At 39.8% G+C, this 23,027-nt stretch overlaps 6 protein-coding genes across 8 annotated transcripts; 1 reads left to right on the top strand and 5 right to left on the bottom strand.

Moving 5' to 3' along the window:
• Positions 1-68: 68 nt before the first annotated feature.
• On the bottom strand, positions 69-8,452 carry LOC145696448 (rho guanine nucleotide exchange factor 37-like). Of its 2 annotated transcripts, XM_081773486.1 has the most exons (16): positions 8,271-8,452; positions 8,081-8,224; positions 7,927-8,003; positions 7,435-7,641; positions 7,195-7,264; positions 6,045-6,270; positions 5,609-5,955; positions 5,075-5,483; positions 4,691-4,865; positions 4,455-4,578; positions 3,690-3,800; positions 3,562-3,646; positions 3,226-3,446; positions 2,989-3,180; positions 2,703-2,919; positions 69-661 (listed from the first exon to the last, which is right to left on the bottom strand). In XM_081773486.1, exons 1-16 carry the CDS (start codon positions 8,410-8,412, stop codon positions 517-519), a joined length of 2,892 nt encoding a protein of 963 aa, XP_081629612.1. In that variant the 5' UTR covers positions 8,413-8,452; the 3' UTR covers positions 69-516. The 2 variants fall into 2 exon arrangements, with proteins under 2 accessions (XP_081629612.1, XP_081629613.1); XM_081773487.1 differs by lacking the exons at positions 7,195-7,264; positions 7,435-7,641; positions 7,927-8,003; positions 8,081-8,224; positions 8,271-8,452 and adding an exon at positions 6,595-6,743.
• A 28-nt stretch (positions 8,453-8,480) lies between these two features.
• On the bottom strand, positions 8,481-9,206 carry LOC145696449 (uncharacterized). Its single transcript, XM_081773488.1, has 3 exons — positions 9,109-9,206; positions 8,940-9,057; positions 8,481-8,831 (listed from the first exon to the last, which is right to left on the bottom strand). The coding sequence occupies exons 1-3, from the start codon at positions 9,204-9,206 to the stop codon at positions 8,547-8,549; spliced, it is 501 nt and encodes a 166-aa protein (XP_081629614.1). The 3' UTR covers positions 8,481-8,546.
• A 27-nt stretch (positions 9,207-9,233) lies between these two features.
• On the bottom strand, positions 9,234-10,932 carry LOC145700743 (developmentally-regulated GTP-binding protein 1-like). Its single transcript, XM_081778068.1, has 7 exons — positions 10,701-10,932; positions 10,444-10,658; positions 10,166-10,381; positions 9,875-10,081; positions 9,760-9,827; positions 9,510-9,633; positions 9,234-9,465 (listed from the first exon to the last, which is right to left on the bottom strand). Exons 1-7 carry the CDS (start codon positions 10,882-10,884, stop codon positions 9,376-9,378), a joined length of 1,104 nt encoding a protein of 367 aa, XP_081634194.1. The 5' UTR covers positions 10,885-10,932; the 3' UTR covers positions 9,234-9,375.
• A 33-nt stretch (positions 10,933-10,965) lies between these two features.
• On the bottom strand, positions 10,966-15,578 carry LOC145700742 (protein ECT2-like). Of its 2 annotated transcripts, XM_081778065.1 has the most exons (14): positions 15,316-15,578; positions 14,865-15,141; positions 14,554-14,818; positions 14,276-14,477; positions 14,117-14,182; positions 13,815-13,934; positions 13,103-13,234; positions 12,928-13,058; positions 12,354-12,881; positions 12,242-12,313; positions 11,967-12,200; positions 11,746-11,843; positions 11,549-11,702; positions 10,966-11,503 (listed from the first exon to the last, which is right to left on the bottom strand). In XM_081778065.1, the coding sequence occupies exons 1-14, from the start codon at positions 15,554-15,556 to the stop codon at positions 11,285-11,287; spliced, it is 2,739 nt and encodes a 912-aa protein (XP_081634191.1). In that variant the 5' UTR covers positions 15,557-15,578; the 3' UTR covers positions 10,966-11,284. The 2 variants fall into 2 exon arrangements, with proteins under 2 accessions (XP_081634191.1, XP_081634193.1); XM_081778067.1 differs by lacking the exon at positions 13,815-13,934 and having other exon boundaries at positions 10,968-11,503.
• Positions 15,579-15,613: 35 nt separating this feature from the next.
• Positions 15,614-18,238, bottom strand: LOC145699102 (uncharacterized). Its single transcript, XM_081776350.1, is given in 7 exon segments — positions 15,614-16,505; positions 16,802-17,156; positions 17,207-17,282; positions 17,353-17,549; positions 17,552-17,682; positions 17,738-17,938; positions 17,979-18,238. Coding segments are annotated over 7 exon segments (1,428 nt in total). The 5' UTR covers positions 18,199-18,238; the 3' UTR covers positions 15,614-16,257.
• Positions 18,239-21,384: 3,146 nt separating this feature from the next.
• On the top strand, positions 21,385-22,987 carry LOC145699070 (uncharacterized). Its single transcript, XM_081776320.1, has 3 exons — positions 21,385-21,703; positions 21,743-22,626; positions 22,708-22,987. Exons 1-2 carry the CDS (start codon positions 21,553-21,555, stop codon positions 22,261-22,263), a joined length of 672 nt encoding a protein of 223 aa, XP_081632446.1. The 5' UTR covers positions 21,385-21,552; the 3' UTR covers positions 22,264-22,626; positions 22,708-22,987.
• Positions 22,988-23,027: the final 40 nt, after the last annotated feature.

Raw genomic sequence — 23,027 nt, 5'->3', positions numbered from 1 at the left:
AAATCTATTTCTAATAAAAAGAAAATGTAAAAATCTTGTCAAGTTCAATGCATTTGAGTCTGATAAGGAGCGTGTTTATGGAATGAGTTTATTTTTAAAAGAAAATAATACAGAATAAAAAGCTTGCAACAAAATCACGAGAAAATACGGCTGGGCCAGAAGTTGCATTGTTGACAGAAAAAGAAAGAGGGGGTTATGAACTCGAATGATTATACGAATTAGTGCATTATATTTATTTATTTATTGAAAGGGCTGGAAGGATTTTAGAACTTTTGTGTAGATGAATAGAGGCAGAGGTAAGTAAACGAGCGAGCAGTTTTTTAAAGTTTCGTTTAGATTCATTTTTGAAGTTGTTCAAATAAAAAGTACTTTCAGGAGACAAGATAAAAGGCTATAGAAGAAAATAACCGTTATTACTTTGAAAAGGAGTATCACAATGATCAGTACTGCTAAATAGCAGATGGTAAATTGAATTGTTACTTTTAGATGTTAAAATTGTACTTTTCGTTATTGGCGTTAGATATCGGCTTCGTTGACGAGATAGGAGCGTGGGACGTATCCTGATTTTCCGACGCTGTTCCTGACAAACCACCAGTCTGTATTTCCATCGGCATCTGCTTGCGTAACAACCAAAACACGCTCCCCTTCTTCCACAGTCAGCCTAAAATTTCGTTATTTCGGACAATAGATCTTTCACTTCCGCCACATTATTCAAAAAGGTAAACTATTCTTGTCGGTAATAAATTTAATTATTAAAAGAATTTTTTGAATTATCTTCTAATGGTAAAAAATGAAAACTAAGCTTTCTTGGTGATAATCCGCATTATTAGTAATTATATAGTGTAAGACTACCGAACTATCCCCTAGCTTTCTTTGGCACACAATCTTTCCCCTACCGATTCTCCTTCATATTTCCTGTTTCACACCTTTCCTCTCGGCATATAATCAAGCCGACTTCTCTCTCTGCAATTTCAATCACTCAACATCACATTCACCACAATAAAACTCCTCCTCATCATCGAGCCATTTTGAGTCCTTTTTGTTCCAGTCAAGTCCCACACTATATAGTTTGGTGACTGATCAACAGATCGAACTAAGAGATTCCCCGAAGAGCCGCTCCAATAACTCAAATGGCTGAAAAAGAAGAAGAGGAGGAGAAGAAAAATCCATCTTCAAGTTTATCACCACCTCAACAACGACGACAACTACTCCAACAATTTCCTCCACCTCACCCACTTCATTCCCATCAACATTTTCAATGACCATATCGCAACTACATTAACAACTACATCTACAACTAGACGTCAAGCCAAACTTGTTACTTGGGTGCAACCCACAACCAACACAACGACAACAACAAAACAAACAATGATGACAATTTCAACTTCAACTCATCCACCATCATCACCTTGAAACAGCTAAAAAAATTCTCCCAAAAGTATCTCCTTTTAAATTCCATCTTATATTTGACTTATTAATCTATTTCATTATTTAAAATTCTAGTAGTTTTTAAATTTATGATAATTCTAAAATAACTATAAAAACTTAAATCTTGATTTTAAAATGCCAATGTTTTGAAGAGCGCCCATACCGAGAGTTCCGCCTTATTTCTGTATACTTGAGTAAAAGAAAAATTTTTCGGGATTTTAAGAGTATTCTCAGAACGTAAAAATTTAATGCTAAGAATTCTACTGGGGACGCTTGGTTAAATGATAATTATCGCGTAGCACTTGCGAATTACTGGTGAATTTCTTTACTAGTTCGCCACAGAATAAATAAATACACAGAAAAAATAGGTCGGGGTATCCCTAAAGAAGCTAGATTCGACGTTCGCCAGTAACCGTGAGATGGTCCTTGTTACCTGACACTCATCATTTTATTATTCTTATCAATTAATATTTTTCGCGATATGATGGCTCTTAGCATTAGCAAACAAATTTAACTCCAAAAACACTTATCAAGTTAGTCAATAAAGCTATGGCAACTACTGAACGCGACACACCTTCTCAAGAATCCATAAATCAGTTAAACGTGCTCGCCAAAACTTATTCTTTAAATTTCGCCAAAAAAGATTTATTAATTTCTTTGATACAGTCACTATTTCTTTTAATTCTACCTGAGCTTCGCTCACTATAAAGTAGGGAGGGCTATATATAGTGTAAGACTACCGAACTATCCCCTAGCTTTCTTTGGCACACAATCTTTCCCCTACCGATTCTCCTTCATATTTCCTGTTTCACACCTTTCCTCTCGGCATATAATCAAGCCGACTTCTCTCTCTGCAATTTCAATCACTCAACATCACATTCACCACAATAAAACTCCTCCTCATCATCGAGCCATTTTGAGTCCTTTTTGTTCCAGTCAAGTCCCACACTATAGTAATATAAATATGAACGGTGAAATGCTGTCTGAAATCATCACAAGAACAAGTCTTGCTTAGATTAGCTATAAACTAACAGCGAGAAATTAATCGCGTTAGCGTTTTTTTTACATAATTAGGATTTCTTATTATCATCCCTGCCGTTATTGTTAAATATTTACGTCAAAATTTGGTCTTATCGACAGCATATAAAATACTGACTGATATAAACAACGCTGCGATTAATCAAATCAATTATTTTAATAGCTCGTAAAACAGATATACAGGGAGCGGTATCAAATAGACTCAAATCAAATTTGACGCTCAATAACAAACTTACTCGGCATCACTTCTTCTAGTGAAGTCGTATTTTGCGTTTATGAAGAACTCGCTTGTGTTCGTCTTGTTAGAAACAGGAGAGTCAGCCTCAGTTTCGAAATCTATCAAGGCCGAGGAACTCTTGTCTTTACCGGATTTCTCCGGCAAAACCGTCTGCAGCTGCTCAGAAGAATCAGAATTTCCGTTGACGAATGAGCCTAACTGTCGCCTTGAAATTGCTGAAAATCCCGTAAGAATCAGGTAGGTGAATCAGTGTGTCCTGTTTTAAAATTTAAATTTTAACGTACGAGAGAGAATCCGCATCGGAACATATCCTTTTTTGGAACCATTGTCCACAAGGATCTTTCCTTGGACGACTTGATCGTGTATTTTGTGAAGCAGGTCTCCTTTAGAAACTTTCAGATCCCTTCTATCGCCAGATATCCATCTATCTTTGGCTTGGAAGACATAACCTCTTTGATTTGCAATAATACTTCTATCTTAATTATTGATAAAAATTTTTTCAAAAATGGCAAAGATCTTACCATGAGGAGTTTGAGTGCTCGATGTAAGAACAGGCTCTGGTTTTGGGCGATTGAAATTGGTGGATATAAGATCGAGCTTTTGAATGGCAAGCCAGAGATCGTCGTTACTCTTCTTAAACTTTGCACGGGCAGCATGATTATTTTCAGAGGACGGACGCGGGTGCTGGGAATTCAGCTTAGCAAGAAGCTGTCCGACGAGATAAGTTAACGAGGCTACGCTTTTCGATGGATCGCAGATGCTAAATGCGACGTAATGCTCCGTAAGATTAACAGAATTCGACGACGCTAAATGTCAAGTTATATGTCTCATATTTGATGATTATGATCCACTTCCTTGAGAGGAATAGTGATTCCGCCAAGGCGGATAATTTTGGTAGCTCGGCCATCAGTTGGGCATTCAGCGCGGAGAACACTTGCTTGGCTAAAAGACAGCGTAAAGAAGGAGAAATCTATTTGCTAAATACCGTCACTAGCACCACGTGGATCGCTTTTGGACATTCTTTCGTAATCTTGCAGCTTAGCCGACCTCTTCCGGACGAGCGTATCTGGCATTTGAAAGCATTTCAGAACTTCTTACGAGAGGGTTATATAATTATGTTCAAAAACTAGACCGGAGGGTGTAAAGATTGGCAAAAACTAGACATCCTTTCTACTGACGGGGTGTTTGAGTTCGGAAAAAATCCCATCAGAACCTCATTGCTAATCTGAACTCTGGTTCTTCGAAGAGTGAAGTGAGCGTCTTTTGAAAAATTGCTCTAAAGGAATTCAAATTCAAAATTGTTGATATGGGGCTTTAATTGGTTGAAGGTTGTTACGTCAACCTTCAAAGAACGTTCGAGAAAATGAAACGGATCACTGATGAGCAATGATGTTTCGATGGATTTTCCGAACTCAAACACCCTTTCAGTAGTAGATATACCCAGGGAAATTTTCGTCCCGGGACGACTTAAATTTCCCCATGTAAAATCCAAAAAATAGACACTCTTGTTTTTTAAACTCAAATAAAACTAGCATGACGTGGAAACCAGTCTTGAGGAAATTTAAATTTCCACAACTGATCTAATGGGATCCAGATAAAACCACATCGGATTTATTAACAATAAATAGTTGCGGCCGTAATGATTACGGCTTCCCAAGTTTACCAAAACAACGTATAATAATATGATTTATGAAGTAATGTTATTATTAACTTGCGCTCCAGTAAACGAAGAACATTTATAACCTGGCTTGGAGAGGGAAAAAAATTGTTCCCCTTAGTGTCTGCTCAAACTCTGCTCCTAAAACCGATTCGGGACACATGGCCCGAACCGTTGGTAATAACTTTTTGAGCTCTTCAAGAAATCGTTCAATTCTCATCACGTGGGTGGCGCGTTTTTATCGCAGTATATTTAAATAAAGAGCATAACATTTTCTACAGATAGATACAGAAATAAATATTTAAAATGATAAGGCGACACCCTTATCTAGACTTGACGTTCGTGGCGATTTGGTATTCCTTGTTGAATATTTTGTCATTCGGGTCTTCGATGCTTGGGTTAGCCGGACTTGTGAGTGGTGGCTTGATGCGTTCCATTTGTTTCAGGCCTTTTTTCAAGCCGTTGATGATGTTTGGCTGTCGATGTTGAGCAGGTCGAGTGTACCTGAAACAGTTGCTAATTATTCCTTGTTAGTAATGAAGATCTTCAGAGAAATGATTTTTAAAACACTTCTTCCCTAATTGGATAAATATTGTGAGATCATACTTTATCACGTTTAGCTGCAAACGATTATTCACAGCTTTTTATGTTTAACAGCAAACTAAGACTAACAGGCGAAAACAAAAACAAGACTAATTCTTTGTAAATATTACCTGTCAACAATGTCGAAATTGAGCTTCTGATTGTTGATGTCATCAAGTGTTTTCTTCATTTCATTCATCGCGTCGCTGAGAAGAAGCTTGGAAGATTCAGTTGGTGCGTACTTCATGATCTGTCCGATGAGCAGTGGGTATTTGGTGATTCGTTGAACAGGCTTGATCAGCAACGAGTTCATGTTGAACGCCTTGGTCTCTCCTCGTCGCCTTGCTTCAGAAATCATCTGGTCGATCTCTTGTGTATTCAACTGGGCGGCTTTAACAGAAGCCTCGCCCTGGCGCGAGCAGTAGGGACCGTAAACATTTCGCATCTCGACGATTTCGTCCAGAAACAGCTTTGCAAGTTCGGCACATTGTTCCTCAAGCGTTTCTAATCTGTCCAAGTCGGCGAATTTAGACGCGATCGCTATAAAAACAGTTTCAGATTTTGTTTATAAGATATCCCATCTAAGATAGGTGAATAAATAAGGGATTTTCCGGAACTATCAATTTGTATCTCGAGCCCCTCAATAAACGTTGTAAATATTTTACCTGAAGCGAACTCATGAATCTCATCAATTCCGCCAAAGAGAAGATCTCTGTCCTGTTGAATTTCCGGAGCCAGCCTTCCTAGTATGAACCACAAATCGTTGACATAGTCCACCTCAGTTTCCCTTAACTCTTCTATGGATTTTTGCAGCTGTATCTCGCCGCGTGACTGGGAGGACTCGTCGGAGGACGCCATAGATACAGGGGCAGACGGCGTCCGCTGATGGTTATAGATAGGCACCGGACACTCCTTGGAAAGCTCAACGTTCAGACGTCGAAGGTTAGAGTCTGCCATCTTTAGCTGATTCCGGATCGTCGTCCGCTCGCTTTCCGAGCTCGCGCTTCCAAATCTATTCATACAGTTAGACTTTGATACCGAAGTATTTCGAAGAGTGAAGTTCCCCGTTTGAAATCTTTAACTATCTACGAGATCTGTTACCTGTCTTCAAGACGTTTTCTCTCTTTTTCTTGTCGCTCAATTTGCTCCTTTAGCTTCTGAATGTGCTTTTCTGATTCTTTCTTCGAGTCCGCGTTGGAAAATTTGCCTTTGAAAAGGTCCTTCAGGCTCTTTCTGCCAGGTTGATCTCTTCGTATTTCCTTCTCAGCAGTCTTCTCCCAAACCGGCTCTGTTGCTTCTTGGTAGGATCGTCGCTTGCTGTTTGAATCTGAAAACGACTTTGTTAGTTTTTCTACCCTTCGAGTGTGTTTATTCGCTGCGGGTAGTATCCGCCACTTATTGGGGTTTTGGGAGACATAGAGGACTTCCTATCGGAAATACAAATTATACGATATTACTTTAAGGTCTGTGAGGCCTTTTACGACTCTAGGCTAGGAATCATGGCTGTTATATATAAGACATGTGAATATTTTACTGATTAAAAAACACTGCCCAAAGTCAGAATTTTAATTGCAGAGCACGCGAAAATTTACTACATTCGTTTGAGTCAAACTTTGACCGAAGTTCCTGAAAGCTTCTAGCTCTGTCTAACCTCTTATAACCATTTTTCGTTTACGCACTCTTCGTATTCTCGCGAGAAGTGGGTACTTGATGTTTGTCATAAAAATTAACTTTTCAAATTCAAAAAAGGTGAGATTTGATTTTGCGATTGAGCAATGATTGAAATTACGATTGGGACTCCCTGGTGGCGCGTGCGTTGTTTGGCGACGGCCACCCGCGGCGCGAAGTAAGAATAAGGCAGCTGGTGGCGCAGCAGATGCGCAGCCAACGCTAACTAAGGCAAGCGAGGATTAGGAGTTCGTGTCAATTACTAGGAAGCGATGATTTCGGAAATCCGATCTAGATGCAATCAATTGAGGAAATAGGAAGTGTGCCATATTTATGTCTGACTTATGCATTGGTTTTCGCCGAAATGATCGAGCATAAAGGGAGAAGAAGAATAAAATCTTTGAATCATAAAATTGGCATAATGTGTGACCCCTACAAAAAGTGGCATGTGACTTTCGTCTGCTAGATCTAAACTTGATGTTTCAGAGGAAGATTTCACTCAATGTCACCTGGAAAAATAAGAAGCAACACTCAAAAAATGATTGATATTTTACGGAAAAGGCATTAGCAACAAAATACATACCAAGGACATCTGCAACTGACTTTGGCCTTTCACGGCGATCTTTGCATGGAGAGGAATCATCAAATGATATCTGTTGGTGGAATCAGAACGAGTTTCATCTTATAACGCATCGTAAACGCATTTATGAGCATCAAAAATATCATTGACCGAATTTCAGTTCTAAAATCAAGGCCAACGACTTTCACACTTTTTGCGAAGAGGAATTTCTGAAAATATTTTCAGAAACATTCTGATCCCAAAATTTGCGATTTCGAGTCCTAAATCAAGGATCGGTGATTTATCGGGCGACCACGAGGCTCTTTTAAGCTTCTTTTCTAAGGTGCTCTTTGTCTTGTCGAGAAATCCTCTTGTCGTTGGAGATTGTCTTTGTTGATTTCCATTGCGTAGATTCGGAGGCTCTGTCGATTTGCGCCCTGTTTTGAGCTCAATCATGTTGTATGGAACTGGTAGACTTGGTTTGAAAATGATTTTTTATCTTACCACGGAGTGTCGATTTTTACGAAGACGAAAGATACTTGAGAGCCGAGGAACATTTCGTTCCATCAATCTTTCATATTTTCCCATTGAATATCTCTCTCTTACTAAATTACGAAAAAGTTTTTTTGTATATATATTTTGTAGCCTTGAGAAATTTTACTTCGACTCGAAGACGAAACACGGGAGAAGCAAATGACTCATGTTTTCTCCTTTTAGTTCTAGAAAAGAAACCTCGGTTTCAAACCAATTTCCTGGAATGATATTCTTCTTCCTATCCTCGACCCAGAACACATCGTCATCACGTGACAGGACATTGACAAGATCTCCAATTTCTGAAATTTGGATTCAAATTCGGGCATTATATTTTACAAGTGGCAATGGCGGGGGATGAAAAAGAAAGTGTTGTTACCGAGATTGCCGTGCTTGACATTTTTGACGATTGTTCCTTGCGCCCCGACGGAGAAATCGCGCTGCTTGTTTGGCGAGGGCGGCCGCTGCTCAACTGGAATGTCACGCAGCTCCGCGTAATTCGTAAAAGTCAAAGGAAAGATACCTAGAAGATTATCTTACACGGCTGTTTTATCAATGGATTATCTTACCCTGACGATCATTTCCAATTTGTCCCTCGCCCCAGTTCTCATCGACTAGCTTTTGCAAAAAGATTGTCTCTCCTTTCACAAAAGCCAAGTCGACCGCTTCCTGCCCTTCAAAATCATCTGTGGCAGTTACACATCCGATCATCTAACCATTTTACATTCTGAATATCGATAAGTTTACTAAATCTAAGCCCTTCACCCAGAGTCCTTTCAAATGGCGAAAAGATCACTTCAAATTTGACATCTTTATTAGTTACAATCAAAAAGTCCTTCTTCATTCTAGTGCCTCTTGCTGCCCAATCGTTTCACAAGCTTCGGCAGTGGAGCATTGATCGCTTCCTTTGACGCTTCCAGTGCTTGCCCATGATCGAAAATCTGTTTTTCTTTCTTTCTCTCGGCCAGAATTCGTTTTTGCCTAGCTCCTCCAAGCTCTTCTTGCACGCGGAATTTCGCCTCTCTATAGTTGTCGCGTCTGATGGTCGTTGTTTGACCATCATCTTGGCTATCTGTGGGGCGGGGACGAAGGCTGTGCACATATGCTCGTTTTACGGAAAGTTTCTTCGACTAAAACAAAAGTTATTAATAATTTCCGTCTCGTCTCAGAGTCAATATCGTCAGAAGCCACTTTTTCACCCATTACATGAACGAATTTTGTTCGCTCGGACTACTTACCCCAGGTGTTTTAATCACAAGATACTCGTCGAATTCACTCGCTTTCGTCATCAAATTCAATTTCTTAGTCGTAATGTTCAAGGTAGGCTCGTTTTCATGCTTCGCAACTTTTGCTTTCCTAGGCAGAAAGATAACATCTTCATAATTGCGTCACTAGAAAAATTCATACTTGAGAGCTTTATCCTTCACAACGAAGCTCTGCCTGTCCACAACGAGATAGTAGCTCTTCGTGTCGATGTCTGTGATTGTTCCGAGTTTTTTGACCATTCTAAAATTGCATTTTGAACTCAAATGTGCTGTAAAATTTTTGGCGGTTCCTGCGATTCCATCAATTGAAAAATTGGTCTAAATGGGGGAGATACTAGCGAAAGAATAATCTTTATCCTACAGAAAGTAATAAGTTAAATCATCAAGGATTGGCCAAATTGCTGGTCTTTCAGTGTTTCTTGATGACTTGCACGACGTCTTCGTCCATCAGAATATGATCCTTTCCGACTCGCTGGGGACAGTGCTTCACGGAAGATCCCTGCGAATTTTGTTAAATAAAATCTGTAAAATACAGATAATTACCCAAACAAGCGCGTGTTTGAATGAGTCCATCAGCGTCCTATGAATTTTGTTCACAAAACCTTCGACTGTATTGATGTCCTTTCTCAAAATAACAGGTTCTGTATAGTCGGGAAGTTGACCCTTTCAGATAGATAATCGCTGTGAGTTACGTGTCAAGTTTAGCGAATTTAGCGAACGAAATAGCAGGAATGAGCTGATTTTAGCTCGTGATATTTTTACAAAAGATAGGGGATATTATCTACTTTCCTTTGGTTTCGTGTAGATACGCGTGAGTTTCAAATAGTCCCACATGGTTTCCAGAAGATCATCAAAGTTCCACTGGAATTTTAATATTAGAATGATCTTCTTTTTCATCTTTGATTTACCTTGTGATGCGCGCTGATGGGAACAGTGTGGGGGATTTTGTAAATGAGATCGAGCTCTTCGATGGAGATCTGGTCGATTTTGTTGAGGACGTAGATCGCAGGAATGTAAATTCTGTTTCCTTCAATAACGTCGATCAGCATGTCTGTGGTTGCGTCTTCGTTCAATGTCACATCCGCGTTGTGGATTTTGTATTCTTTCAAAATTGACTAAAATAAACAATAAAGAAGGTTAATTCATGTTTTCATAAAACTGGTCGGCATCGCGCTGAAGTTTGCGCGAAGTAAATTTACCTGGACTAGTTCCTTGTCCAATTCCGATTGCTCGACTTGCGCATTATAATTCAATCCTCCCTTTTCCTTCACTCGGAATGTAATCTGCGGTGGTTTCTTATTCAATCGAATTCCAAATCCTTCCAACTCGTGTTCGATGATTGCTTTGTGTCCCAAAGGCTTCAGAACATCAAGACACAGGAAGATCAAGTGGCATGTTCTGGCAACAGCAATGACCTAGGTTCATTTATCAGAAAAACTGCCATTTCCGAATGGTACTTAAAAATTCATTTTCTGACCTGTTTACCTCGACCTTTACCATCCTTGGCACCTTCAATGATACCAGGAAGATCGAGTAGCTGAATCTTCGCTCCTTTGTATCGAATCACACCCGGAACTGTCGTCAGAGTTGTGAATTCGTACGCCGCCACTTCTGAGTAAACACCCGCCAGATTCGACAAGAGCGTTGACTTTCCCACTGACGGAAACCCAACGAATCCGACTCGGGCATCACCTTTATTCCATTATTCATGGATTATTTTTCCCAATTACAAACCTGTTCTTGCGACATCAAACCCTTCTCCCTTTCCTCCGCCTCCTCCGGACTTGGGCTCAATCAACTCTCTTCTCAACTTCGCCAACTTAGCCTTCAATAAACCCAAATGGCCAGCCGTAGCCTTATTCTTCTGCGTTCTGGCCATTTCGGCCTCGATATCCGAGATTTTCTGGAGAATCGACATCTCTCCAATTCAAGTACTCCCCTGCTAAATAACACCATTTTCATTTCACTTTTATTTCTGTTCGTTTTCTGTTAGGACAGTGGTTGGATATTCTTTTATTCAGTGATGGAATAGTAGAAGTACTGGAGGTGCTCGAGGTCCAAACAGGAAGAAAGAAAGGTGAGAGTTAAAGGCAGTTAAGTGCGTATGTGTGGGTACAGTGAGTGAATACATATATAGAAAAATACTTATAAAGGCATTACCGTGATATAGTATTAATGATCTTCAGTTCAACTGAAAACCATTTTTCTTGCCATGGAATGTGAAAAAAATAGTGAAGAGACGTTTGCTACTCGATAGCAAAAATTGTGATAGCGAAGGCACTTGAAAATAATTTACATGGGGTCTCAAGGAGTCTGCCTTAAGAATTCTTGTTCATATCGGTGAGTGGTGAGGGCTGGGCGGGTTGTGACTTCTTTGAACTCAGAAGGGACTTCGGACTGTGCGGCCGGACGAACGCGTTGACCATCTTTTTGAGCGGGTTTTTGAACGTTCGGCCCATCTTCTTTGGAATATCCGGGAGATTGAACATGGAAGTGGACGGCTTTAGGCGCTGGTCGAACATAGAGCTTGCTCGGGACTTCATTTTAGATTAGTTGAATTTATCTTTTCAGTCCTATCTTACCCTCGATTCAAACTGATTTGGAGATGTAAATTCAGACTGTACGCTGTAGTTACTTATCATGGAAGTGTAAGATGCCAAAGACGCCTGTGAATCGTATCGCTTTAGCGAATAGGTATCGTCGTCTCCACGGAAACTCATTTTTCGTCCCAAACCCCTAGTCATAAAAGATTAGTCCTGTCTGGAAAAATTTGCTCTACTTCATCAAACCGCGATGACGCGATGGGTCTGCCAATTTTCCGATTTGCTCAGCGTAAACTGGTAAGATTATTGAGTCCGTCACCATATCTTTACTTGCTCTTCGCATTGAGGTTTTATAATTGACGTAAAAACTGCTACTGATAGTTTATGAGTGTCTATTTCCAAGTGGAAGTTCTCTTCGTTGATTTAAAAAAAAAAAAAAAAGATATAAAACCGCTTTCCTGTGTTTCATGACTGTCTCATCGAAATCCTGAATCATTGTCTGCTTATCGATCGGAATTACGATCTGAAGACACAACTCTGTAGGTTCACTATCACTTGGGTGTCGATGTGTGATCACGAAATTGCGCTCTGAATCGAGGATATCCATCACTTGACAGATCGTGCTACTTTGTTGTTTCCCTCCCGGAGCTGGGTTGGAGAAATTTACCAATTCACGGTGTGAGTAGTTGATCTAAGAATCGTAAAATCGGCTTCCATTTATCATTCATTTACCTTTTTCGCCGGACAACCTGACCTCGTATCAGATTTACCGAGTCTGAAGGAGCCGCCTCTGGATCTCTTTTTCTACAGAACTGTTAGAGGAATTGGTTTTTGATGAATCTACCTTTGTAATTTCAACACAGTCATTGAATATCAACAGGATCATTTGATCACCAACTCTTGCGTATGGATTCTCGCGTACGCAAATCGCCTCTACTTTGTCGATATATTGGCGATTTCCAGAATACAGCGTTGTTGGACAGTTTTCGATCTCGTTTGCGATCGCGAACATTTCCCGGTAGGAGTTTTGAACTGCTGTGAATTCGTCTACTTCTAGTGTGATTTTGTGTACTTGTTCGATCGCTTCATCGAGCTCTTTTGACGCGTTGTCTTCTGCTTCGACTTCTTTTTTGTATTGCTTGAGAAGCAGGCTGATTCTCGGTAATCGCTGAACGGGAGCCATCAGCAGCCCATCGAGACCCTGTCGTCCAGGCGCAGATCGCTCCTTCAGTTTCAGGAAAGCCGTAAACCGGTCGTTCTCTTCTCGTTGATAGGTGCGCTCTTGTTTGGATGCGTCCATGTAACCGACGTATTGACGGTATGCTGTCTGCATGTTTTTGCTATGATTTACGAAGCATTCGCCAATATGCCCCTGAATAGTTTTTATCATCCAACTGAATTGTTTCAGTAACTGCTACCTGTTTCCCAAGGGCAATTTCATCCACTGTTTTTTGCAAATCCTTGAAGATCGATTCATGAAGCTCTAAAATGCCCGGAAGATTGCCAAAAATAGTCTTCGCAGTAAGACTATCCAATATCGGACCAGAGCCTAAAATAGTAACTCAAGAATCAAAACAAAGGTGGAAGACGTACTTTTTGAGGGTTGTGCGACGAGTGCTTCTTTCAGGTCGTTGACGGTAAAACGCAATAAGTTTAGGTAATTTTCTTCGGTTTCGAGTAGTTCACGGGCGATTGCTTTTGAAAGTTTTTTCTGTGGCTCTCCGACTATTCGAAACATGGAGTTAGGAAACAATTATTTTCAAAGGGATAAATGAGAGTTGTGAAAAAGTGAAACGTGCCTTCTATCGAGAAGAGCAGAATTTCAAGCATGCAAAAAAATTTTTAGTAAGTTGAGTTAGACATACGATTAAAATCTTCCCGGATAGCTTTGAGAACTCGAAACGATTTTCTGGCGATTCTCTTCATTTATTTCGAAAAATGATGAATGGGATTTTAGTTTTTGCCAGCGCGAATAATAAATTTTATGATTCAGGCATATTTGCATTACTTACAGCCGATTTTATATTCAAATAGCTCTAATTCCAGTCTCTCTCGGATGAGAATCATTGTTTATGATTATTTTGGATTATTTCGAAGTTGATAAAAGAGGGATGAGTATCCGGAAGAAAGACGGGCTATAATTTATAGCCTATAAATAAAAAGCTTCCTCCCTTGGGGGTTGTTTTCATAAAGCAAGAGCTTTACCGTAGTCTTAGAAAATAACCATGCGTTTTCAAAAATACGTGAGGAACAAGACATTTCCGTAAAGGAGTGATAAAGGGATTGAAAAAGAAGTGAGAATTACCAAAACGCTCTCGACTTTTTACGCGCGTCGGCGAGTCATAAAAATCCGAACGCGTCGGACGAGTGGACAAGCTGGCAGTTCTTGCCAGAATCTCGCTGATAACTGACGATTCTTTGCTGGCTAGGGAAGCAATAAGGTCGTTATACACATATGTACGCTTAGCAGCTTAGACATATGTTCAATCACTTTAGAATGTCGATTGGTGTGTAATTAATCTTAAATCGAGAGAAATTGATGACATACACGAGTAAGATCAACATTTTATGATTTTATGGCTACTACAAAGAGAATTTGTGTCTTACACTCTTGTTGTGATAGTCTATCTGGTGACGTGTCGGATAATTGCTCGTTAGTACGTTTCCTTTGGGCTTAAAACAGGTCCTGAAATTATTCTTGACAGGTGGTTTTTGACTAAAACCTTTTCCACTCCACTAAATATATGAATATTAGAGGACATGTGCCTGTAACCACGCTCGTATTTACAACTTCATCAAGAATACTTGTTGGTGAAAGAGTTCTGTCAAAGCTGCGACTCTTTTGAAGATCAGACGCGGATGTATTCTCACTCAAGCTGGTTAAATCTTCTGGTTCCCAATTTTCTGGGCGATAGGCTCGCTCACCAGCTCGGGCTTCGATTTGAATCGAGTGCCAAAACCACTCGTACTTTTTAAAGCGATGAAAGATTTGCATTCGAGACTCATTCAAAGTGACGGTATAGAAATAAAGCTTCATCCCTTGCCGTTACAGGAAAAACTCTTTCATCTAGTTTAGCTGTCAATGGCGGCGAATCCACCGCGCAAAGAATATGCGTCGCTTTGAGCGCTTCTTGGGCTCGTTCTCCGCCAAGCTTGACAGTATATTTCTCTAGTTCCTCTTCGTCTTTTTGGGAGAAACAGTGAAAGTAGATTTTGCACTCTTCGAATGCCTTTCGTTTGTACATCTTTGTGTATTCAGGATCAGAAGCGCGGAATGACGGAAGATGCCGTTTCTCATCCCAACAATCACTAGTCAAAAGTTAATTAAGAATCTTTTCAATAGAAGTCTACTTACAGAACATATTTAGGCGAAACGCAAGGAATGTCAAGTCCAACCGCTTTTCTGAAATTCGGGCCATGAACTCGTGTCGCAATCAGCCTGTTTATGTTGTTGTTATTGTTTGAATCTATTTTCTCGTAGACTTTGCCGCCCATCCAGCGAATTCGTTGGATTCTGTTCTCCATATTCGGCCTACCGCAAGTGTTAAGCACGACATTGAGGCCCTCAAAGGCAGAACAGTAGAGAGGATGGCGAAGACGCGTTGGGAGGGATTTGCGGTGCTCGCAACGCTCTAGCAAAAGAAGTTTTTAGAAAGAAGGGAAGTTTCTGGGAAGAAGTTGTACGGAAAGACGATTAGTTGAGAACGAGGAAAAGGGGAGAACTTTAGCTTTTGAGCTCTCTGAATTTCCAAGTTGGAAACTCATATTTTCCTCTTATAAGACGTCTTTGTTTTCGATTTTCTTACCTAAAAAGATCGTCCTTCCTAACACATTGATATTCGACGTATTTTCCAAGGCAGGATAAACCGAATGTCCCCAGAACTCGCCGAGAACGACGGTAGTTAGCGTTTCATCCTCCCTGTGCTCTAGCCAGTTCATGATACCATCTTCACTCATGAATTTCGTGCGTTTGCCGCTCTGGATCAACCAGGCGACGGAGGCAGCAACGCGCGGGTCATTCTCTAATTTGCTGCAAACGATGATCATCCCTTCCTTTTTCTCAAAAGCGCATCTGAAGAAAAATGATCAAGAAATGACTTGTTTCATGAACGAGAATGTAAGTTTTTGAAGAAAAAAGTATCTGTGAAAAAGGTTTTTTTACGAATCGAGTAAGAATGAGGATAATCAAAAATGAGACTGGAGGTATACGGAGCTCAGGCAAAAGAAAAAATGTATGGAAAGTGGAAAATATCTAGAAATATATAAAATAAGCATACATGTCACTACACAAGCATTTCTGTGCTTTATGTTTTCTCTGGATAAGGATTTAATTGGTGAAAGATGCGGATTTTGGGAAATAAATGCGGCCAGTTGGACTGCCTCAGGCGAAGATCGCCGTCTGCATTTTTGAAACGAAGGAAAATTTGAAAAAGACGAAAATAAGGGGTCATTTTAGTGCTATTTTCTAAACGGTCAGTATTATTTTTTTTTTAATATTTCGAGCGAAAGATTTCCAGTTAGTTCAACTAGCGCGTATCGCTATTGAATCGTTTATAAGTACCCTTACTGGATGATGATTCTTTTATACGATTTTCATATTGGAACGCAAATGACAACAAGCACAGGAAGATGCAACAGCTTTAAATTAAGATCTTTTATATTCAGCTATGTACAAAATTGGGAATTGAAGAATAACGATAGAAGGGCAACTTTCAGGAGAAATAAAAGCATTATTGAAACAGAGCGAGTTAACTTTGACGGGGCTCGGTGAGCATCACCGAGTCGACGAGTTTTGATTGCGTTTCGGACTTGCTGATCGTTCTTGTGCGGATCCGATGGTCCAGTTTTGACCTTTTATTCAATTCGGCAAGGGACGAAATCATAGAAGTCGGGAGCGACGCTTGAGAGGCGAGCAAATCATCGTCGTACTTGGCCAGCCCGGCAACTGGGTCCAGCCCGTCGCTCGGAAGGATTGGGTCCAAATACGGCTCCACGTCTGAAGGAAAATTTAATCAAAGGATGCAATTGCAAACAACTGTAGTTATTTCTACTAGTTTTGAGAAGATATTTTGAATACTTAAGTTCGTCAATCCAATAGTACTCTATTCTAATCGAGAGCACGTGTTGATCAAAATATGAATAAGATAATCGCCAATTATGATAATCATCTAATACGATATTTTGGGAAAATTATATTTGATTGATTTAAAAATTATCATGACACACGGTACGCTGACCATTCCAATTTAACCCTGCACGTGTTTCTTATCTAAGCCGGTAAATAAAATATACCTTCTGGCTTCATATAATCCCAGCTGATTATCGTCAATGCCATACACAGCGTCATAAAGATAAGTTGCCACATTAGAATTGAAGATTCAAAAATGCCCATTCCGGGCGATTGGGAGATTTCGAAGATGGAAGGGACCCAAAAAGGGCCGAAGATTTGGGCGCCAACTTCGCCGCAAGTGCGGATCGTTTGGGCCTGCGATTGCTGTTCCTTTGAAGCTGCTTTGGAAAGAATGGAAGCGGATGAAGAGACGACGTAAGGGAGGAACCAGCAGAAGAGAAAGATTCCGATGTAGAACAGTGGATAGACCCACTCGGCGCGGAACGTCGCGATGGGGATGATTGCGATGATCATCAACTGAAAATAGGGAAAGTATAAGAAACTTTGTGGTCAAAAGGGGTTTTTACCAAGACTAGTGCACAGGCGGAAATTCCGGCGAGTAGAGTGTGACGATCGTCAGTGCATTTTGTGAGAAATTGAATACTAAAATGTCATTGATTTCGGCCATTTCAAAAATTAAAGAAAAATGCTCATTCTCATTGATGTTTCGCACCTTAAATAACCTAGAAACGAGATCAGGCCAACAACAGTGTACATAAACGCGTTCTCCTTTGGTTCCCAGCCAAAGAAGTGGCTCGTAAATGGCGTAATAAGGGACTCCATCCCACTCTGCAACAAGTACGTCGCGAAGGAGCAAACAGCGGCGACGACGATTGGTTCTTGAACGATTCCGAGCTTTTCGTTAGCTTTGAATTTTTCTTCATAGGCGATTCGGATGATTCGTTTTCTTCGATCACCAGATAGTTGCAGTTTTCGTCGGGCTGCGCCTCCGCATCGCGGTAGAACAGTAGCATGTAGATCCAGACGATTGCCCATCCGATACCTTGAAATTTTTGTAAGAAAACAATTCTTCGCTATTCAGGTCTATTCTGACTTACAAAGAAGAAAGCCGGGAAAGTTGTGTTGATTTACATCAATATAAAGCCCGAAAACAGTGAAGGAAAATTTGATATTTTCAAAGAACTGCACGGAAAGCGGGCCAGCAATGATTCCAGCTTGGCGAGTGATAAGAGCAAGAGCCAACGATTTGGTCTTATTTTCTTGGTTGTATGTTCTGCCGATTTGACCCATTAGAGCACCTGAACGAAAGTTTACGGAGGAAAAGATAATTGAGCAAACCTTCTAGTCCCCATCCAAGTCCCGAAATCATTCTCGCCAGGACGATCAAATTCGCCTTTGGAAACGCGAAATATACAAAGTTTCCAACGATCGAAAACACGATTCCCACTTGCAAGACCATCTTGCACGACATTAGCTTATCGCCGATTCTAGCGTAGATTGGAGCACTGAGCATCGCACTAAACGCCAGAGCAGCAATTCCATATCCGTGGTAGCTCATTCCCGCGCCGACACTTTGAAAGTAGTACAGAATCGTTGGAAGCACTTTCGGTTGTTACAAAGGGCACTTTTTCACGACGAGGTCGTTTTTTTGACGCAATTTTGCACATAATAAAGAGAGAAAGGGCAAATATTTGCAAGTCTCATGGCCAGTTTTAACGAGACATAAAACTAATGGTTTATCATTTTTTAATTTTTAAATAATAACAATAACACAAATAATTATTGACAATTAATGCGTAAAAATCCCTCTCCATGATAAAAATCATGGGAATCAAAAAGAAAGGATGAAAGTATGAAAGGCTTAAGATTGAGGAATTGTTATCCTGCCGGAAATGACCATTCATGTGAAAACGATTATCCACAAGTTTTGAATAAATTGTTATGTCTTTATTCATACCAACGATCCGTATTCAATTCTATGTAACAACATTCCTATACTATATTCTATGCCTGACAAAAGAAACCAAAAGCAGCACGAGGCTAGGAAGAATCTTCTTTCTCTCTCCGCGCTCATCTCTGTAGCTTTCTCCTGACTGTAGCTGACGATTTCCACTGCTCGACGAAGAAAAAAAAAAAACGGAGAAAATCTAAACTTTCTGGAGAAAGCCGCAGTATTCCCTATCCATCGTTTGCACTCTGAATCAATTTTTTCAAAAATAACACAATATTTTCCCGAGACGTCTGTAAGCAAGAACTCTGCACATAAAAATCAGCGGGAATTAATGACAGGATGCATGCCAGCGATTGAAAGTTGGGGTTAAATATTAATTTGAGCAGTGGCCTCTGAACCCGGTTTTCTGCAATTTTTGTTTATTTTCGGGTTGGACACGTAGTTTATCAAACACGACAGGAATTTCGATCGTTTCTCTGGGCCAATTTCGAAGAGCGAGCTCAACGGGCTCAGCCAATCCGCGAACGCTAAAGGCTGAAAACGCACCGAAAGCGCATTCTGCGATGTCTCGTCGAAGATGGGTGGCGTTCTTTTCTTTTTGCAAATAGACAACGGGTCTGATAGACTGGTTGCTTTTCGTTGAAAGAAAAACGAAGCAATCTGATATCGAATGATTTACCATGAGGTAGTATCAATTGAGTATAACTCGAGATCAGGCATATGAATTCTCTCTGAAACAAAGAATTAGTGAACAGCGAAGCGAAACCGAATAATTTCAGCAGATGTTAGCTTCGTAAACAATATATATATAACATAAATTAGGAGTTTAATCTTTGTTATCAACTAATTTTCTAAATGATCGAACTAATCGTCGATTTTCTTGTAGAAAAGTCGAGAACAAGAAAATCTAAAAGAAAATCGACGATTCGTTTGATCATTTAGAGAATTAGTTGATAACAAAGATAAAACTACTGGTAGACTGGCGCAGATATCATAAACTTCTTAGAGAACACCTTTACTTTTGACAAAACCGTTTTCAAAAGATCTTTGTTCTCCGTAGTAAATCTTGTGCGCTCACACTAATCGAAATACGATATTTCTTAGTCGAATATGATATTCGGAATATGGATTTATTGCGGCAGTAATTCTGCTAGTCATGTCCCTAAAAAACCGAACGCGTTGCTTTCCAGACACTTGATGCTCACAAACAGCCTAGTTTTTCCCCCAGATGTGGATTGAGGATCATTTTCAAAGTTTTATTGCCGCGGTGACCTGCCCCTGTCTATCGGACAAATAAACAGATCCCTTTTTGGCGATGGTAATCGGACAAATTGCTCAATTAGAACGAGCAAATACGGGAGGTACTGGGAATGAGGACATCAATTGTAATCCCCAGGTGCTTTTGAGACAGAAACAGCCTCTCCCAGAAAGATTTTGATTTCACGCATCAACCGGAAGTTGGAATATTCAAATGCTCATAGTTTTCATTGCAATTTGCAAGGACTGATAATTGGATGTTTCCGAGGTATACCGTATACTTGAGAAAACTAATATCTTTAATTTCTATTGATGGTTTGAAGACAGATGAAGATTATAAACTAGTGTATCTTCATGTTTTAATTAACAGTAACGATTATTTAGAATAAAAACCCTGTTTTGAGCGAGGAAACAAATGTTTTACAAAGTATGAAAGATCTGAAACCTTATTCTAATTAACAAAAAGAGAATAAGAATATGATTGCTTGATAATTTCAATTGGACAATTATTGGTTTTAGTTAAACTGATGAAAATCGTATGCCTTGTATTCAAAATAATTACGAACAACTAGTGCAGACATCTAACTTGGCGCAAATGTTCAAGTATTATCAAAGAATCGTAGCTGAAGAACCGAGTCTCAAGCCTAATGTAGCATCAGTATTATGCGTCATGAATAATTGCAAATTTTGTTATATAAAATAACTAAGCCGGGCCAACTTCAGAGAGGCAAAGAAGAATAACTGCCAAGCTGCAGACATTTGCATCTGCTGAGAATGACGGAAGCATCAGAACTTCAAACACATCCTACCCTGTATAATTGAGGTACTAAAAGCACAAGCTGAGCGATAAAATTATCAAACGATATGATCAACACCTGCGAGATGCGCCGCGCCCTCTTTAAGAACCCCTTCCGCGCAGCACCATCTTACGGCTGGTTCCGTTATAAATACGTCGCTCGAGTCTCAGGAAATTATCACAACACATTCTCCTGCAAGAAGCAAAGCCTCAAAAGCAAAAATCCAAAATGATCACTGAAGGACAAAACATCAACCTCTCCCAGCTCAACTCCGAGGAGGACTGCCTCGACATGCTCAAAATGATCCTCAATCATTCACAAGCCGGATTCGAAAGCGACGACGAGGCTGAAATCGTCACTGCCGCATGCGAGTACATTAAAAAGCTTGAACTCGTCCTCCGAATCTGAAAACCTGTAACTTCTTTTCCGGAGATTTCTCCAAATATTTATGCCTTCCAATTCCTTTCATTTCTTAGCTGTTAATCTGTAGTTATTTACTATTCAAATTTCCAATAATAAAAAAAAAAGCAAAAAAAAACTCAAAAAAAATACAACTTTTTTATGAAGCAGTCAATTCTTTGTTTTCAAGAGATTCTTTCGTCCGTTGTCGAAAAGCCCTTTTAATTGTCAGGATATGATTTAGCATTTACGTTTTACGCCAGAAAGCTTTTCCGCCTTTTGTAAAGATACGAAAACAGAACATTTTTCCCCGGAAATTTTCTGCGGCAAAGAATCTCAATTATGAAATTATATAAGAAAATGAGATAAATTCTTTCACGTCAGAATTCATTTGGAAGCACCTCTCCTTCGGGGTCTATTATCCTTATTCAATATAAAGGTCATCACATCTGCAGTAAACAAAAAGCGGCCAGAGAAAACTTTATTCGAAGATGGACATTTGAGGATTATGAGGAGAAATATTTCACTTTTTATTTCGATACTTATTGTTTCGAGCGTGTTTCTTTTATTTTATGAAGTTGATCAAGCAGAGATCGGGATAGCTCCTGTACGAGCGGTGCTTACTGAAGCGTCACAGAATGTGCATATGAATGACCCAGGTACAGGTTTAGAATTTCGCATAAATTAAAACGCATCAGGTCTCTTTCTGCAAGAAGATATTAGAACTGAGTACAAACTCGCTGTAATCCACCTTTACGACGACGATACGGAAAGCCAAGAGAGCATAATTCAAGCACAACGCCAAAATTACAGATATCTGAAGCTACTCTATCCTGAAGTGTACATCGAACCGATTTTTGTCGTCAAAAACCCCGAAAACATCGAGTACGAGGAATTCTTGGAATTCGACTTTTGGGTGAATCCTTGGCCCGCTGGATTAATTTCTAAACTGGAGCTCTTCGATAAAATCCTTATTTTGAGCGATAAAACAGATGTTCTACAAAATATCAAAGATCTGAAGCCACTATTGAAGAATGAGAAGCAATTTCAGTACATAAGTCCTCAAAATCATCATTGCTCTTACGAGTGTTCTTTCGACCCTGAAGTGGTTGAATACATAGAATACTACAATAGCAAAGGAAGGGACTGTATTGTTTCAAGCAAGAATCAACGCATGCTTTTGGACCCAGTTCTTGTTGCATTTATATTTGAGTTTTGAATTAGATTCTCTTTTAAATTAATCCTTTCAATCAGATATCAATTTCAAAACTAACGAAAAGACACAAAAAGCATACTGCGTCAAACTACAATCTACAGCCTGGTCACTGCTTTTTCCAGTACCATCTCGCCATGGCAAAACTCATGGATAAAGATGGCGTTTACATGAAAGATTCCTTTGTTGGACCACCCATTGTACAAAATATGAAGCTTCAGGGACTCTTTCAGATGGACAACTATATCAAATCTGACGAGCTTCCAGTCATTTATCGAGAAGATTCTCCAACACAACACATAAACTATTTGATGAAACCGACTCAGAAATGTGAGGCAGAAATAACCGTCTTTGTTAAAACAAGAAAGAGTTTAATTATCGAATAAAAAAGACTTAATAAAATCTCAAAAGTTTTGCTCAAAACTCAAATAAAACTCAATTAAAGTCGAGTAAAACTTTCTCGTGGCCCATCAAATCGTCAGGCTTTTCGCGAACATGCAAAACTTCTTCAGCCAAATATGAATCTTTACTTCCTCCTCGGAGACGGAGACAACAAAGAAGAGATCCAGAAAGAAGCTGACGAAAACGGCGACTTGATAGTGGGAGATTTTGAAGATACGTATGACAACTTGCCGATAAAAACGTTTCTTGGGTATCAATTTTACAATGATTTTTGTCCCAACTCAGACCTGCCTGTGGCCTTTGTTGACGATGATACGCTCGTTAGATTTGACAGGGAAGGATTTTAAAGACTCCGAATTTATCCGCTG

This window comes from Oikopleura dioica, chromosome 2, assembly GCF_907165135.1.
Source record: "Oikopleura dioica chromosome 2, OKI2018_I68_1.0, whole genome shotgun sequence".
NCBI classification, from domain to species: domain Eukaryota; kingdom Metazoa; phylum Chordata; class Appendicularia; order Copelata; family Oikopleuridae; genus Oikopleura; species Oikopleura dioica.
The sequence above is the reverse complement of the archived record's forward strand: the minus strand, read 5'-3'. Positions and strand labels throughout refer to the sequence as shown.

Bases quoted from the DNA above. Each gene is read 5' to 3' on its own strand.
- LOC145696448 (XM_081773486.1), bottom strand. From the start codon at position 8,412: ATGATCGGATGTGTAACTGCCACAGATGATTTTGAAGGGCAGGAAGCG. The intron at 5,956-6,044 runs GTAACAGATCTC...CTGTATGAATAG, and splicing joins AGAAAACGTCTTGAAGACAG to ATTTGGAAGCGCGAGCTCGG. The intron at 3,447-3,561 runs AAGGAAGTGGAT...CGATCCATCGAA, and splicing joins GCGGAATCACTATTCCTCTC to AAGCGTAGCCTCGTTAACTT.
- LOC145696449 (XM_081773488.1), bottom strand. From the start codon at position 9,206: ATGGTCAAAAAACTCGGAACAATCACAGACATCGACACGAAGAGCTAC. The intron at 9,058-9,108 runs GTATGAATTTTT...CTTTCTGCCTAG, and splicing joins GTGAAGGATAAAGCTCTCAA to GAAAGCAAAAGTTGCGAAGC. The intron at 8,832-8,939 runs GTAAGTAGTCCG...CTTTTGTTTTAG, and splicing joins TTGTGATTAAAACACCTGGG to TCGAAGAAACTTTCCGTAAA.
- LOC145700743 (XM_081778068.1), bottom strand. From the start codon at position 10,884: ATGTCGATTCTCCAGAAAATCTCGGATATCGAGGCCGAAATGGCCAGA. The intron at 10,082-10,165 runs GTAAATTTACTT...TGTTTATTTTAG, and splicing joins TGGACAAGGAACTAGTCCAG to TCAATTTTGAAAGAATACAA. The intron at 9,634-9,759 runs AAAGGAAAGTAG...ATTATCTATCTG, and splicing joins ACGCGTATCTACACGAAACC to AAAGGGTCAACTTCCCGACT.
- LOC145700742 (XM_081778065.1), bottom strand. From the start codon at position 15,556: ATGATCATCGTTTGCAGCAAATTAGAGAATGACCCGCGCGTTGCTGCC. The intron at 14,819-14,864 runs GTAAGTAGACTT...ACTTTTGACTAG, and splicing joins GTTTCGCCTAAATATGTTCT to TGATTGTTGGGATGAGAAAC. The intron at 12,201-12,241 runs GTAAATGAATGA...TACGATTCTTAG, and splicing joins CAGGTTGTCCGGCGAAAAAG to ATCAACTACTCACACCGTGA.
- LOC145699070 (XM_081776320.1), top strand. From the start codon at position 21,553: ATGAGGAGAAATATTTCACTTTTTATTTCGATACTTATTGTTTCGAGC. The intron at 21,704-21,742 runs GTACAGGTTTAG...AAAACGCATCAG, and splicing joins TGTGCATATGAATGACCCAG to GTCTCTTTCTGCAAGAAGAT.